Source organism: Bicyclus anynana, chromosome 13 (assembly GCF_947172395.1).
Source record: "Bicyclus anynana chromosome 13, ilBicAnyn1.1, whole genome shotgun sequence".
NCBI classification, from domain to species: Eukaryota; Metazoa; Arthropoda; class Insecta; order Lepidoptera; family Nymphalidae; genus Bicyclus; species Bicyclus anynana.
This window is the reverse complement of record NC_069095.1, coordinates 619,572-636,014: the sequence shown is the minus strand read 5'-3', so window position 1 is coordinate 636,014 and position 16,443 is coordinate 619,572. Positions and strand designations below refer to the sequence as shown.

Below are 16,443 nucleotides of genomic sequence, written 5' to 3'. Positions count from 1 at the left end.
TATAATTTAAATTGTTTAATTCCAGATATTTACAATTTTACAATCATCTCAGCCTATTTTAGCAGCCAACTACAGGGCTAATACTCTCTTTTTATAATAGAAAAATCAAATAGGTTCGCAATCCCTGTTGCAATTTGTAGGAATTAGAAGCTGGAGGGGCATTCCAGGGTGACTAATTCCATTAAAAATTTATAAATGCGTCATAACTTTAGACTTATAGTTTTCTACTTGTTCTATCGTGTCAAACATTGGTAGCATCTTGGTTTCAGGTGTAAGCGTTAGAAGAAAAGCGGCTAATATCGCCGTCGACGAAAACAAAATTGATGGCAATGAGTTAAGTTGTTTGACCTGAAACAGACAAAATTTATAAGCTTAGGTTATGACAATGACCAAGGAACGAACGAAGACTTTACGTGCACTCCGAGGCACGGGTGTGTATAGCCGACCGCGACCACCATCCGATAAGACCTCATGCCAGTAGCGCTAACGGCTCTTAACGATAAAACTGATCGTGTTTAATCGTGTGAACACGCGATAAATTTTATCGCATGTCAAGCCGATAGTGCTGCAAGCAGTGCCGATGTCGGCTTATTGGATGGTGGGTGACTAGCATTTCCCAGTAATTTTGGGAATGATCCGAGCCACTCAGGGTAGAGCAAAGAGTAATCTTGTATCTTCCACGTAACCCCGGTTTCATTGAGTCTCGAGATCACTGTTAACTAAGTGAAATAAATGGAAACCGAGTTTAGGGCTGACATTCTTGTCAGAATCAGTTTTCCAAACCATAATATCAGTCTTATAAATTGGGTATCTTTAAAATAAGAGTAAATCGGCAATCTTCTAGGCAAGCTTGTCCCGTCTTTGACTGTGTCTATACTTACCATCAGGTTAGAATCATGCTCAAACGCGAGCATATTTGCATAAAAAAAATAAAATCTTGAAAAAATTTATTCATTATAAGTAACTTAGTCCTCACCAACAAAGGAGTGAGTGGTGCGAGCATGCTCCCAACTCTAGCAGCGGTGTTGCCACATCCAAACAGCGTGCCGCGAACACTCGTAGGGAACAGCTCCAAGCTGTAGGTGTACACACCAGTGAAGCAGACAACCACACTGAGTTTCCCGCACAAAAATAATACAATTTTCAACCAGGATATTGCTAAAACAGAAAATATATACGTTTAAAAATATATTGAATACTGTCACCCATCGCAGTATTGAGTTAGAAATGTTCAATGTAAACGTATACGTTATGTACTGTAGAGCCACTGACGATCCAAGAATCTCACATTACTGCAGCGCTAACGGCTTGACATCCGATAAAACTAAACGTGTGTTGGTCGTGATCGGCTTAATGTTGTGCACATAGCGACTAATACACGATCAGTTCATGCAGGCTTTCTTCCTTTACGATCCAGACGATGACATGAGGACCGACAATGCTTCCCGGGCAACACAATCACAAGCAACACAGCGTCTTCGCCGGCGAAGACGAGGTCCCCGATATCTAACGTCACCCGGACGTGGGTTTTCTAACTCACGATCTCGGGGGCATCCGGACTGATTCACTCAGGTCACGGTTACACCTTCCCGAATGGCCCTCTAAGCCGAGGTCCGAGTCTCATAGGAGACGCCCTTAGAGAGCCGTTCCGTCCTCAATCTTTATTTCAGCCTTCGGGTCTCATCAGCCTTCGGGTCTCATCAGGCGATGCTTCTGCGCTCGCCCAAACCCCCCGGTAACGCCGTAGTGGTCCCACATGGAGCCAAAAAAAAAAAACACGATCAGTTCAAAATGAAATTGACATTCGAATATACAATAATAAGAATGTAAATTTTAAAATACTCGTACCTGTAAAAAAATACTTACAGTCAGGAGTATACGTCTGGGCGATGAGAAATATTGCAGAAATGACGTAGCCACATTGCAACGATATCTTCCTTCCGTATTTCTTGAATACGTACAACGCGATCAAATCACCCGGGAAGGAAGCGACGGATGATAGAACAAAGTTCATGTACTTATTCCCTGGTAACAATACCGCATGGACAGCTAAACCATAGTACACGAAACTGGACGTGAAGAAACAGAACGATGTAATTATCAATCGTAGCATAATCTCTCTAGAAACCAGAATATCTTTGAAACTCTCTCTCTCCTTTTGTATTACTATGTTGAATTTGAATCGCAGATCTTCGTCGCTTATTTGAGTAATCTCTTCCGATGTAAGATTGAGTTTGTTTAGCTTTGCGATTAACTTTAACGTATCTTTTGCTTCTTCTGTTTTACCTCTGAGCAGCTGCCATCTTGTACTCTCTTTTAAAACAAAAATGTAGGCCAAGAATAGAACCATCGGGGTGTACACTACTAAAATTAACGTTTTCCAGTATTTTAGGGTCAACGCTATAAATGCAAATATTACTTCGCCTACATAGATAGCGTATGAAAATATAAAACCGGCCAATACGCGTTGAGATTCACCGCCGACTTCTATTACTGAAATGCAAAATATTTTGTATAAGAAATTTTAAATATAATAAAGGTTTGCTGAAGGAAAACAAAGGATTAGATACATAATTTTAATGACCCATTACAAGAAAAAGCCTTAAGTGAGGGAATTTGGAGTTTGAACGCGTCATGTTGTTCCAGTTCAGTAGGGCTATTCAGTAATGACGATAATTACAGCCTCTGGTTCCTTACTATAGCTCTCGCCTTCGGCTGGAGCTGCAATATCCCCTCTGCTGTAATTTTCAACTACCGCACTTAAATCATCATGTACTATTATATAACTCGCAATGCGAATTTCGAATTCACCTCTGTCTCTCTGTATCTAACACAGTAGGTACTATAGAAAGAGAGCGAGTGATAAAGACATTGTTACAGAATAGCCTCCCAGGTTGGCAGGCTTATTAAGCCTTAATGTTTCGTGATCTAAAACCGCATAAATAGACACCTATTATACTATACCAGTACCTAGTCATCCTGGAATAAGCGAGGCAGTTACATGGGCGTAGCCAGGATTTTATCTAGGGGGGGTGGGTGCAGCTTTACTTAAATTAAGTGTCTTAAATTACAAATTGATACTGTCCGACCGAAACTAGTTTTTCGACCGAAACCTAAATTTCCACAGAAGGTCACTTTTTCGTACTAAGTTCGTTCGCTCATTTCGGACGGCAGCTGCCCATCAAGAAAGAAGTTAAAGCATACTAACATAAAACCACTGCAACGGTATATAATCCCGATGCTAAAACCGACTCTAAAAATTCTACGCCCAGGTATGCGTAGTAATTTTTAATAAATATTTTCGCTACTCCAACAACTCCACCAATAGAGCATATGATGATGGTAGGTTTTCGTCCAACTCTGAAAAGATAAAAATTATTTTTTTTCTTTAAAAAAAATTTATAAAATTATTGTTTAAAAATTCAAAATTCATTTAAGTATTGCAAGTAGGCTCAGTTTACAAGCACTTTTGAAACGTCAGTTGATTATTTGTATTAGGAATTAATATGGAAACCCGACATGCGTACCTATATGATAGTTGCCATGGATTCACAGTGCGGGTGCCAGGCCTATCAGGCAGAGAGAAAACGCTTCAGAGACTTGTGACCCGGGTGTATTATGACATGTTGACAATCTCCTCCACTTTTCATACTGTTCTCTCTTACCCAGACAAATTTAGGATCCTACTAGAGAAGCTTTGGCTACCCGTTCTAATAAAGAACCTGCTGCAGTTCTAATGGGGTAATTTAAGTAGATTATTAAGGAAAAACAAAATGAATGCTTACTCCCGGCGTTGTGTATCCCTCCAACCAGAGTCGATTTCCACGACTTGCAACCCAAATTGAGCTGAAATATGAAAAGATAAACAACGCTTATTTTTCGTACAATCCGAATACAACATTATAAACGCCGAAGTTTTTATAGGTGTATGGAAGCTTGCAACGAAAGGAAGAGTCTCTATCACAAATTCGACTGCTATTCTATCTCTAAAGTTCGAATAGAAAAGTGACGTTGAGGTCTGAAGGTGATGAAATTGCGACCCCACGTTGACCTGGGTGGATCGATGATATGTGCGATATAGGGACTCGCTGAATGCAAGTGCCTTAAGACCGTGATGTTTGAAAGTCCTTACAAAAGTCATTGTACAGAAGTGTCTAGGTATTATCTGTAGAGATTGACAACTTGAGTGAAATAAAGTGAGAATTATTTGATTGTATGCAGTAGGTAAACATGCGGGTAAAATCTGCAAAAAGTTGTATTATAAAATAAATAATCACCTCAGATACGATAGAATTCTCATTATCGTAAATCCATTGATGACATTCCTCCAGTATCTCAACAAACGTGTTATTTGAACACGTCTGATTTGAGCTATCATACGCTTGCATATCAACGACCGGTTTGAAGCATCTGGCGTCCACGTCTTTGGGCCACCAAACTGGTACCTCCACGCTTGGATTAGCATCTTCGCATTCAGGGAGCAGACATCTGGAATAAATTAGATTTTATTTGCAATTACAATATTTTAATTTTATAAGTACGTCTAGACCGGCTAGGCGAGTAGGTCTAAGCTCGATCATTGCATTTGCTACAAGCCTACGAGTAAGTTGAGTATTTTTAGAGTTCCAAACGTACACGTACAAAAACGGAACTCCTTGAACACTCGCGTACATCTAAACGTCCGTCTGTCACAATCAATCTACTGGAACAATTTAGTTGACATTTGATACCAACACATATTAATTTGTATAAAAAGTGGCTCAAACGCAGAGGTGTACCGTAAATAGATGAGATCTGAAAATGAGATACACTTATGCGGGGCAAAGGGGAAATTTGAAAAAAAAACTTTTGCAATTCCATTGTGTGATCCATCAAATAGAAGAGCTGGTTAAGATGATCTTAAATGTATATTTAAATAACTTTTAACTTATATTTGTAAATAACTTTTAACTTATATATATGAATACTCATGGGACCGATAGGATCAGCCAGCCAGTTGAGGAGTTAGTCCTTGCCTAGGAGCCCCGAACAAGAGTTTTGGCCTGTGTGATACTCTCAATAAGCGAGTGGTTCCTGAAACCTATCCCTATGGATCCCATGGCCCTGTAGTATATGAACTTGACATGCTTGTAAACTAACCCTAATTAAATTTAAAAAAAAAAATATTTTGATCTTATTCAGGCGTCAGTTACACTTAGCACCACTTTATCACCCTGCCAGCAAATGTGTACATAGTAAAGCCACATCTACTGTGGTAAAGATACTTAGAATGCGTACAATGCGTATGTTATATATAATGATGAAATACTACGAGGGATGCAGCTATATTTTATTTTAATACATTTTGGATACCTGTTACAAGAGCTCGGACCACTTTGCAAACGAACCTGTTATGCTAAATACCTACTTAAATCACTTTTTTATTATATTTTAATATTAGAATATCGACCTGTTTCAAAATCAGGCCGGGTTAAAGAAAGAAAAAAATTAATTACATAAACGCAGCTGAAGTCTGTATGGCTACCTATTTAATACTTATTTATGCATAGAAATATTCAACTTAAATAACAACCTACCTATTAATAAGAGCTAGAAAACTAACTTCAAAGTATTTTTTGTGGTGTTCCCATTTTTATACTCAAACAAGTTGCACCTACTCGTGTGGTTACGTGGACGACATTCCGATCAAGTGGTAAATAGACAACCGACCCTTAATGATTCAAGTGGCAATAAACTCTTATTTGCGTGCAACTCGATTTGAATTTTATATTTAGTAGGAAATGGAAAATAAACAGACAAAAATAATAATAGTAAGCAAACAGACAAAAATTTAATACACTCAGATAATTTTGAGTCAAATGTACTTGACAGTATCATGACTAGATCACGACTATGTAACCCCCCTGACTTAAAAGCTGGTTCCGCCTTTGTTAATCGCTTAAATCATAATACCTACGAGTAAATTAACCTTATTTTGCCTAAGATCCCCACTATCTCTATAGGGAAGTCTTATACTTTCTTTTTCTCGCGCTTCGATATTATTTGTTTATTTTTTTTAATTCAATCCAAATTATTTTTATATCGTCCAATTTATTGTAGGTCCATAAAGGATTTATGAAATCCCGAAACAGGACTTGAAATTTTCTCCATCTACGAGTATTTCTATTTTCTCTGGATCCTCTACTACAAATACTCTTAGTAATCTGTTATCGCTTAAGCTGTATAAAGAAATGATTCGCTTCCGTTTACTTATTCCTGATCTGATAGTGATATGACCAACGATATTTTGCACTAGAGATAGGCCACTAGCGCAAATCGCCTAACAAACTACGAAGTTATTTAAACATAATACCTTAATAATTGTCTACAATGTCAAGTTGTGTATTCAAGAAATGTAAAAACTGTAATATGGTACTTAAATATACCTTTAATGTAAGTAAACACAAAGTTATGCATGTGTGCGCTCAGTGAAGTGGTTAAATTCGGATCACTCTTTGCGGTGATTTTGTAGGGACGTAAAAGTTTAGCCTTCCGTTTTTCATGTGTTTTGACTTAGCATTCCCCCGTTTCCGGTTCCCCACTCCGCCATCGATACTGTTTCCGTTTCAATATGGCGACGAGGCGAGATGGTTGGTGGGGACACTTTGTTTTGTCATTATTAGCGTAAGTACCAGGTAGGAATTATTTGGATTCCGGATATCTCAGGAAAAATAATAGGTAAGTTTTATTTGTAGTTAAAACTCTCTATTATTTGTTCCGTCATCGATATCCGGAATCCATGTTGAGTGATGTGTTTGATTTCTCCTGGTACTATATTATTGATGCTATAATGTGCTATAAAAGCTACGAAATATAGAATGAATTATTTTCGTGGACAGATTTCATTAATGTGCATATATACATTAGTTACAATATAAAATATCGTTGGATATAACCATCAACTGAGAGCTTTAATATACTAGTACGAGTATTAAGTATGTACATACCACACTGCAGTAAAAACAAAGCATCAAAAGTTCAAAATTACGTCAGCAGGTAGTTATAACCTGTTTACTCAACGTATAACGTTCATTATGAATTAAAGATGAAGTCTTACAATAACTTACTATAACCAATTTGTTACTAAGACGTTTATGTACAAAAAATTGTTTGGTATCGCTTAACTTTAGAACATGTATTTATAGTGCTTGCATGATAAGTTTGCGCGTGGCCAAAATGGAACTAATCTAAAGTGCCGCCATAATTGCTGTCGTCTATCTCTATCTTTCTCTTGGCGGGTAAAAGAGATCACTAACGCTGGCAACATAATTGCGCCTCTCGTAGCGCGTAGACTTATCTTGCGCGCACTCTACTCAATATTACAAACCTAGTACCTACTTCGGACATTTCGGTCACCGCAGCCAATCTGAGGCATAAAATATTATTTTAGTGCGCAATTATCTACAGAATTCCCGGTCAAATTAGTCTACAGTAGATGCAGAAAACGTTGAAACCAGCAAGGAATAATCGTTAGATTAAATGGAAAATTATAAGCAACAGCTCATTTCGACGCAAGATATTTTTTTCACAAATTCCTCAATATGGGTATCAAGTGAAATGGCTATTATGAAAATATGTATGTCAGGGTCTTTATATTGCTATATTATTTTATTTAATATTTTAAATTGCGGTTTCTATCACAAAAAGTCAAAAGCCAAAAATAGGGACTCAGCTTTTTTATAACTATCATGTTTGAAATCTGAATTCTTAATAATAGTTATTTCTAGTAAATAAGTAACGCAGTTAGACATTTGTTTTTCAATAAATAAGTACGTATATTCCTATTTATCTACTACACATACATAATGTACTAGAAGTTTCGATAGTAATTGTCTATCAGGAGTGATCTCACCCGTCCGAGCAAGAACCTATCTATTAAAATACAATATGAAAATATTCCATTCCGTAAACGAGCCGAAACAATGTACGCACGATCGAATGGAAATTACCGAATTACTGTGTAAATAGGAGACAAACAATATAATAAGTGCCTAGGTACTTTTCTCGAACCTAATAAATAAACAGCTGTAGTAATAGCAACTAATTTGGAATAATTCATAATAATTTTACACATTTTAATGTGTACAATTTTGTACAACAATAGAGACATATTATTACTAACTAGCGGACGCCCGCGACTTCGTCCAATCTTAGACCTCTTTAATTCAGCCCTTACAGTAGTATCGCTGTAAAAGTGGAGTAACTTCTCCCGTTTTCCCAACATTTCTCTTCACTGCTCTGCTCCTATTGATCGTAGGTTGATGAAAAGTACACCTACTATAACCTGCCCAGGAGTATGAAGAATGTTTGTACCAAGTTTCGTTAAACAGACAGATAGACAGATAAAGATTTCACTGATTGCATTTTTGGTATCAGTATCGATCACTAATAGTTATTTTGGAATATATTTTATGTACAGAATTGTCCTCTCTACAGATATATTATAAGTATAACTATAGATTGCCTGCCTAGATGCATCGTTTATTTTTATCTTTTAAATTAGATACAGGTATAGGTAGATAGTCTTTTATGTATTTCACTTTTTTATCCAATACCCCTTAAGAATCAACCTTCATTGGCTTCGTAGCTACGTTGAGAAACACGGTTGTAAGAAAAATCCTTTAATTATAATAAATCTAAATCACCAAACATAATTAGACAGTTGTAAATATTATATTTTTTGAAAGATGTGTTCTTTGTTGAAATCATGCATTTAGAAATGTAGGTAGATAGGTTTGCATGATCAAGATATGGTTGCCCATATCTTGATCATGCAAATATCAATAACAATTTAAACCAGTCTGAAACATATTATATTATTTGATATGACGCTAATTTGGACTTTGGTTTGTTTATGGCACGCTATGCCAGTATTGCTAAGCCCATTAAGTCGAATTTTCGAATTTGAGCTTCAGAACAACTGATAGCACAGAAAACAAGTTCTTGAGGCAAGCAGGTACTCGTAGGTAGATAACTAATTTGATTTTTTGAAATCGCAACAGCAGTGTTACAACAGTGGCGTAGCGTGAAGTGGGTGGGAATTTCATCGCCCGGTGCGACAGAAAACGTTAGGGGGAGAAGCGCCCGCCCTTTATTTTAATTATTAAGTATTTTAGAGTAAAATATATTATTTAAAAAAAAACCTAATTTACATTGTGCAACTAACTGAAAATCTACTCTTGGAACGTTCATCTTGGCCTTCGCCTTCCAACGTTTTCATTCACCCTCTCCTTATTAGTCTCCTTTCACTCATACTCTCCAAAAAAATGTATGCTTATTTTCAAGATTATAGTCACTAAGTACATCTATATAAATTGGGCTTGGAATAACCTGGCAACTAAAGATGAAAAAGCTGGTTTAAAGTGAACAATTACTACAAAAATTGTTTCATATTAATTCTTATTATTTTCATCATTTCATAAAATTATACGTAATAAAATATTTCAATTCATAGTTTTAGTCTAGGTAAATGGACATAATGATATAATTAGAACAAAAAATACAAAAAAAAATATTAGTCTCGGTTCAATTAATACAAAACTTCAAATTAACGTTACGTAATCTGTCTAAAACATTTATTTAATTTAAATGGGGAATATTTATTTCAGGTAAACTTGAGAATATAATAAAACAGAACAAGATAAGTACGTATGTGAATATTATAATAACTACAAGTTAAAATTAATTAATCAACATATATATTTAATAATTTATTTATTTTGCTATTATCCGCGAAAAGCGGACGAACCCATGCGACGTCACCCAGGTCCGACAAAATACTCTCTACGTACGTTTCACCCCGAAACCGGAGCATCCTCAGGAGATGTTGACTCTACAACGTGCCATTGCAAAGTGAACTTCGCATGGGTTCGTCGGCTTTTATATTAATATTTGCTTAATCTCGGTTGGACGTAAAAATTATCGTACTTTGTAATAAACTTGGTAATAAATAAATCCGAAATTAACCATCTATCGTAACTAAAAAGTGTGAAATAAATAAATTAATTAAACAAATAAAAAAACCCGACTGCATAAAGTATAAAAAAAAACTTAGATATTGGATAGAATGATTTTCTTCTACATTATTTAATAGGTCCCGACTGTTTTCTAATTGCTTTCTACACTTCTGGACTGAGCTTGTTTTTTTCTTTTCAGTTTTTTATACTTTATGCAGTCGGGTTTTTTTATTTGATTAATTAATTTATTTATTACGTCTGTTTTGTAGACCGAGACATAAAAAGTAGACTATAATAGTAACTATTCAGTCTACATATTACGTCGCGACCCGAGGTACCAAATCGGAGGAAGCTGTTAACTGTAAAGCTTAAAGCGGGTTAAGTACTAAAAAATCGGAGCAAGCTAATTAAATATTATACCAACCTGTGATTGACGTCTTCAGCGACAAAGATGTAATTCACATGTATCATGGATACCATCATCAGTGGCAAGCATACCAACAAGCATTGTATGTAATGAAATCTGCCGAATTTTTCGAAACCCAAGTAAGCATCGCCCCCCGCACTATTAATTACGTTTACCGTCATTTTAATTCACCTTCAACTTTGAAAATAAAGTCGACTACACAATAGACTTCTTCCTTTTTTAACCGACTTTCAAAAAGGATGAGGTTGTATGTTCCGTTGAATATTTTTTTTTCTTACTTCAGTCACACAACTTTGGTCATTTCGATTTTTGATGGTTCGTACTTAAATAATACGCTAACATCTACGCCACAAAAAAGGATGTCATAAATCATATATTTTTTATTTATTTCCTCAGAACCTCTGATTTAATTATTATTTAAATAAAACCAATCAAGTTTTAAAAAGAACAACGCGCGTGCGATCCGAGTTGATTCGGCTACTTGTACTATTATGCATAATTTCTGTGGCCTGGCTATACCTTTAGGAAATATAAATACTATTAACGAAAAAGTATAGGCATGTGTTCGACGAAGATATTCTCGAACGTTATGGCAGATAGGATAAAAATAATAACGAATTCCCGAGTTATGAGAAAAGTCATTTGGCAATTTATTTATTTCCTCGTCCTGTCATTTTGCGGTAGCGGGTACTTTGCACTATTAAAAGTATTTTAATTTATTAATATATTATATATATTATCATAAGTATTCCGTACCGGTAACTACTACAAGTACTATTTAAGTACCTACTCGTACTCATCCTCATTATCAAAAATTTTATACCATTAAATATATCACTAGCGCGTCGAAACTGAGGCGGAGAAAACTTTAGTCACATTGTATAGTAAACTACGAAAGTTATTTAAACAAATCATTTATCATCATCATCATCATCATCAGTCGATGGATCACTATTGCTAGACATAAGCCTCTAGCATGGACTTTCAAGCACAATAGTCTCTAGACTCCAACATCGAGCGGCGCTCTGCAACTCGCTTGTTATCCTCGATCGATTAGTGGGGGTCGAGCAACACTGCGCTTTTCTCGTCTCTACCCTTTACCACTTCAGCATCGCGACTCGCTGAGCTGTCATTTGTGAGGGTATTTGATAAAATAAATATGTGATGTAAAATGACAGTTGAAATAAAGTTAGTACAAGCTTAACGCTGGTTTCATTGTGCACGACCTTACATGGCGCAGCCGGAAAATTAAATTATTATTATGTATATTAATAATTTGTGAAAAGTACTTGTATAATGGAAAGTGTCCTGACACCGCCGTCCGCGTTTTATTTTGATAAGAATGCTTCTGATGCTGGGAGTATACATGAAAAATGGATTAAGTGGAAGAGAAGTTATGAAATATACAACAAAGCGTGTGAAATAAGTAATAAGTCTGTGGAGATTCAAGCGAACATATTATTGCATGTTGTGGGTGAACAGTGTCGAGAAGTGTTAGATCGATGGCCTGAGAAATGTACGACTGTCGAATATATATGGAAAAAGTTAGATGAACAGTTTCAAACAAAGAAAAATTTGACGGTCGAACGTCACAAGTTTTTTATTCGAGATCAACGTGATAACGAGTCAATTGAGCAGTATGTGTTCGAGTTAAGTAAACTAGCTCAAAATTGTGAGTTTCGAGATTTGCAAGAGGAATTAATTAAAGATAGACTGGTGTGTGGCGTGACGAGTGCCGCCATTCGGGAACGTTTGCTCAGAGAGGAGGATTTGACGCTTAAGAAAGCCTTGGATATTTGCCGCGCAGCTGTTGCATCTCGCACCTATTCGGAGAATATAAAGCCTGAAAGAGAAGAAACTTATCATACTCATCAAATAAAGCAGACGCAGAATGATGTTTTACAAATAAGATCGAAAATGACGTCATCGCGAGGCCGAACACGAAGCGAGGTACGTGACGCGGCGGAGCATCGGCGGAGCGAGGACCGCGGCGCGGGGTCGCGGGGCCCGCGCGCTGCTGTGCTGCCGCCGCGCGCGCGCCCCCTGGCGGCCGGCGCTAGCCAGCGAAGCGCCGCGCCGGGCGCGACCAAACTGTGCGGTTACTGTGGTTGTGTTCATAAAAAGTTTGAATGTCCGGCGTATGGACAGAAGTGTAATCGGTGCTTTCGAAAAAATCATTTTTCTCGCGTATGTGGAGTGAATTATATTGAGAACTCGGATGATGAGGTAATCTATGCGTTAAATCAAAATAGTGATTGGAATATTAATTTAAATATTTGTGGTAATTGGATTAAATTTAAGCTAGACACAGGAGCTGATGTTAATGTCTTACCATTAAGATTTTTGTCAAAATTAAAAGTCAGTCAGGATTGTTTACTAAAAACAAATACAAGATTAAATGGATACTCTGGTGCAAGCATAAATGTCGTAGGTAAAATTTATTTAAGTGTGTTTTATAAAGGAAAAAATTATATGCTCGAATTTAAGATAGCTGATGTTCAATCGGTGCCGATATTGGGACGTTATGCTTGTACAGAGTTGGATGTAGTGAGGCGTGTCATGTCTATTCAGAGTTTTAATAATTTACCGGATTGTGTATCAATGTATGATGACGTATTTCATGGGATAGGGTGTTTACCGGGACATTATAAAATTCATTTAAAGGATGATGCTATTCCTGTAGTACATGCACCTCGAAAGCTTCCCTTTGCTATAAAAGAGGATGTAAGAAAAAAGTTAAATGAAATGGTAGGCCAAGGAATTATTGCTAAGGTAGAAGGCCCGTCAGACTGGGTCAGCAGCATGACGGTTGTTAAAAAACCTAACGGTGATCTGCGTATATGCTTAGATCCTAAGGAATTAAATATGGCAATTAAACGGGAACACTTTAGATTGCCGACATTGGATGAAATTTTATCGAAACTTTCTGGAGCTAAATACTTTAGCACGCTGGATGCATCGTCGGGGTTCTGGAATATTTGTCTAGACGACAAAAGCAGTTCTTACTGTACATTCAATACATGTTTTGGTAGGTATAAGTTCTTACGCCTTCCTTACGGGATTTGCTCGGCGTCAGAAGTATTTCATAAAAAAATGATTGAAAATTTTGATGATATACAGGGTGTTTGTATGTATATTGATGATTTGTTGATATATGGAAGTGATAAAAATGAGCACGATGAAAGGTTAAGACAAGTGTTAGAAAGATGTAAAAAAATTAATTTAAAATTAAATGCTAAGAAATGTAAATTTGGTTTGGAAGAAATAAAATATTTAGGACATAGAATTACAAAAAATGGACTTTATCCTGATGACAGTCATATAACAGCTATAACTAAAATGCCAGTACCCAAAGATAAAAAAGATGTGGAACGATTTTTGGGTTTAGTAAATTATATAGGTGGTTTTATACCTAATTTATCAGACCGTGTTTTTCCTTTGCGAGAATTATTGAAAAAAGAAATTGAGTGGCATTGGAATGAAAGGCATGATAAATGTTTTCAGGATGTTAAACAATGTCTATCTAGACGTCCTGTTTTACAATACTTTGACGTAAATAAACCAATAATTTTATCCGTAGACGCAAGTAAATCTGGGCTAGGAGCTTGTTTAATGCAAAATAACTTACCAGTATGTTATGCTTCCAAAGCGCTAACTAAAGCTGAGCAGAGGTATGCACAAATTGAGAAAGAGTTGTATGCATGTGTATTTGCGTGTGAGAAATTTTATGCATATATTTATGGAAAAACTGACGTTATTATTGAAAGCGACCATAAACCGTTGATTAGTATTATTAAAAAACCAATTACAGATGCCCCGGGTCGGTTGCAAAGAATGTTGTTACGATTACAACGTTATACATTTAAATTAATCTACAAGCCAGGCAAGCATCTGTACATCGCCGACACACTATCGCGTGCATATGAACCGGCGTCGGCCCTTCACATGAGTCAGGACAGCCTACATGATGAGGTGTGTGCAGTGTCGCGCGAAGCGGCGTCTGCACTCACTGAATACTTTGACAATGCGCAGTTTGCGGCACTTCAGAAAAGTACGGAGAATGACATTGAATTACAACAATTAATAAAATGTATTAATAAAGGTTGGCCAGTAGAAAAGAGTGAGTTAGTAGATATAGTAAAACCATATTGGAATTATAAAGAGAGTTTGTCAGTCGCTTATGGTCTGATTTGGAAAAATGATAGGGTAGTAGTACCAAAAACTTTACGTAAGGAAATGTTAGGAAGAGTGCACATAGGACATATGGGTCTGGAAAAAACTAAACTGAGAGCTAGGGAGACAATATTTTGGCCAGGTATAAATAATGATATAAGTAACGTAATAAATAGTTGTGATGTTTGTTTAACGCACAAGAAATTTAATCAAAAAGAGAAATTGCAGCCTCATGAAATTCCCGATAGACCTTGGGTTAAAGTAGGCATTGATTTGTTTCAAATAAAAGGCGTAAACTATTTAATTATAGTAGATTACTATAGTAAATTTTTTGAAATAGTTGAATTACATGTTACTGATTCTAATTATATTATTAATTGCTTAAAAAATATTTTTTGTCACCAAGGAATTCCAGTTGTGGTATTTTCTGATTGTGGTCCACAGTTCACTTCAACTTGTTTTAAGGAGTTTGTTAGGGAGTGGGAGTTTAAGCATGTCACTTCATCACCTCATTATCCACAATCTAATGGACAAGTTGAGCGTACTATTCAGACGGTAAAGAATATAATTATTAAGACTAAAGAAAAGGGGTGTGACTATCGCTTGGCTATATTAGAATATTTAAATACACCAATATCAAAAGAGTTACCTTCACCTGCAGAGTTATTACAAAGTAGAAAACTGAGAAGTATTTTGCCTACATCAAATAATATGTTAAAGCCAAAAGTTCATCATAATGTTAGGGAACAACTATTAAATAGACAGGCTGAGCAAAAGTTTTACTATGATCGTAATGCCAAAAACTTGAAAGAATTATTGAAAGGGCAAAAAGTAAGGATATATGATTTGTGTTTAAAAAAATGGATACCAGGAACAATAAGCGCTGTACTAGGTAATAGGTCATATGAGGTGACAACCATCAACAGAAGGAAATTAGTTCGTAACAGGCGTCACATTATAGTAGACACATCTACAGAAAGACAAGACACGTCTCGCTATGGGTTTGAGTATGATGACATAAACTGTAACATAAATGTACAAACAGAAACTCAAAATACAAATAAAAATACACTTTATAACCAAATTTCTCGTTCTGGCAGGATAGTCAGGCGTCCGGTTAGATGGGGTTTTGAAGACCAGCTTACTTAGCGACTGACCTGGGACTTCTCTGTGTTTTTTTTTTATATACATATATGATTGTTTAATTTTTTTTTATCTCACTTTTTAGTAAATAATGTGAAATGCATGTTTTTTTTTTTTTATAATTTTGTGTTGATTTTAAATATATATTTTTTTTTTCTTTATAATTTTGAAAAGGGGGAAATGTCCATTAATTATATTTTTATTTTTTTATGGGGAAAGATGTGAGGGTATTTGATAAAATAAATATGTGATGTAAAATGACAGTTGAAATAAAGTTAGTACAAGCTTAACGCTGGTTTCATTGTGCACGACCTTACAATTTCTAATTCGATCACGCAGAGAAACTAATATAGCTCGCTCCATCGCCCGCTGAGTGACTTTGAGCCGAACTAGGCTTGATACGTACAGACTTTTTAGTCAGAGTATTTTAGTCGAGTACGAACAATTTTTGGATTTAACGCCCAAAAATAGTCCGAACTAGGCCTGAGCGCCAATACGACATCAGCGCTGCGTCTGGAGGACTTCTTTCATGAAAAGGACTTCACATCGTTTACGGCTGAAGGACAATTCAATTTGTGAAAATTGATAAGAAGAATGTGGAGACCTTAACCATATAATTTTTCACTGCTGAGAGTTTGACCTAAAATCTAAATAGATTGCTTGTTCGGACTTTAGTATTTTAGTTGAGTACGAACGATTTTTGGG

The 16,443-nt window shown here is 36.2% G+C and overlaps 2 protein-coding genes across 2 annotated transcripts; one reads left to right on the top strand and one right to left on the bottom strand.

Annotated features, from left to right (window-relative positions):
* Nucleotides 1-12,364, bottom strand: LOC112052794 (organic cation transporter protein). Its single transcript, XM_052884931.1, has 8 exons — nt 10,420-12,364; nt 4,278-4,488; nt 3,786-3,846; nt 3,688-3,701; nt 3,209-3,386; nt 1,867-2,493; nt 977-1,158; nt 1-348 (listed from the first exon to the last, which is right to left on the bottom strand). Exons 1-8 carry the CDS (start codon nt 10,581-10,583, stop codon nt 190-192), a joined length of 1,596 nt encoding a protein of 531 aa, XP_052740891.1. The 5' UTR covers nt 10,584-12,364; the 3' UTR covers nt 1-189.
* On the top strand, nt 11,719-16,018 carry LOC128198682 (uncharacterized). The gene is made up of 2 exons (XM_052885116.1): nt 11,719-12,648; nt 15,696-16,018. The coding sequence occupies exons 1-2, from the start codon at nt 11,719-11,721 to the stop codon at nt 15,714-15,716; spliced, it is 951 nt and encodes a 316-aa protein (XP_052741076.1). The 3' UTR covers nt 15,717-16,018.
* The last annotated feature ends 425 nt before the right edge of the window (nt 16,019-16,443 follow it).

What these genes read in the sequence shown, in the direction of transcription:
- LOC128198682 (XM_052885116.1), top strand. Translation starts at nt 11,719, where the DNA reads ATGGAAAGTGTCCTGACACCGCCGTCCGCGTTTTATTTTGATAAGAAT. An exon ending in TTGAGAACTCGGATGATGAG is followed by an intron (nt 12,649 to 15,695) that starts GTAATCTATGCG and finishes TCGTTCTGGCAG; the next exon opens with GATAGTCAGGCGTCCGGTTA.
- LOC112052794 (XM_052884931.1), bottom strand. Translation starts at nt 10,583, where the DNA reads ATGACGGTAAACGTAATTAATAGTGCGGGGGGCGATGCTTACTTGGGT. An exon ending in GCTGAAGACGTCAATCACAG is followed by an intron (nt 4,489 to 10,419) that starts GTTGGTATAATA and finishes AATTTATTCCAG; the next exon opens with ATGTCTGCTCCCTGAATGCG. An exon ending in TACCGTTGCAGTGGTTTTAT is followed by an intron (nt 2,494 to 3,208) that starts GTTAGTATGCTT and finishes TTTGCATTTCAG; the next exon opens with TAATAGAAGTCGGCGGTGAA.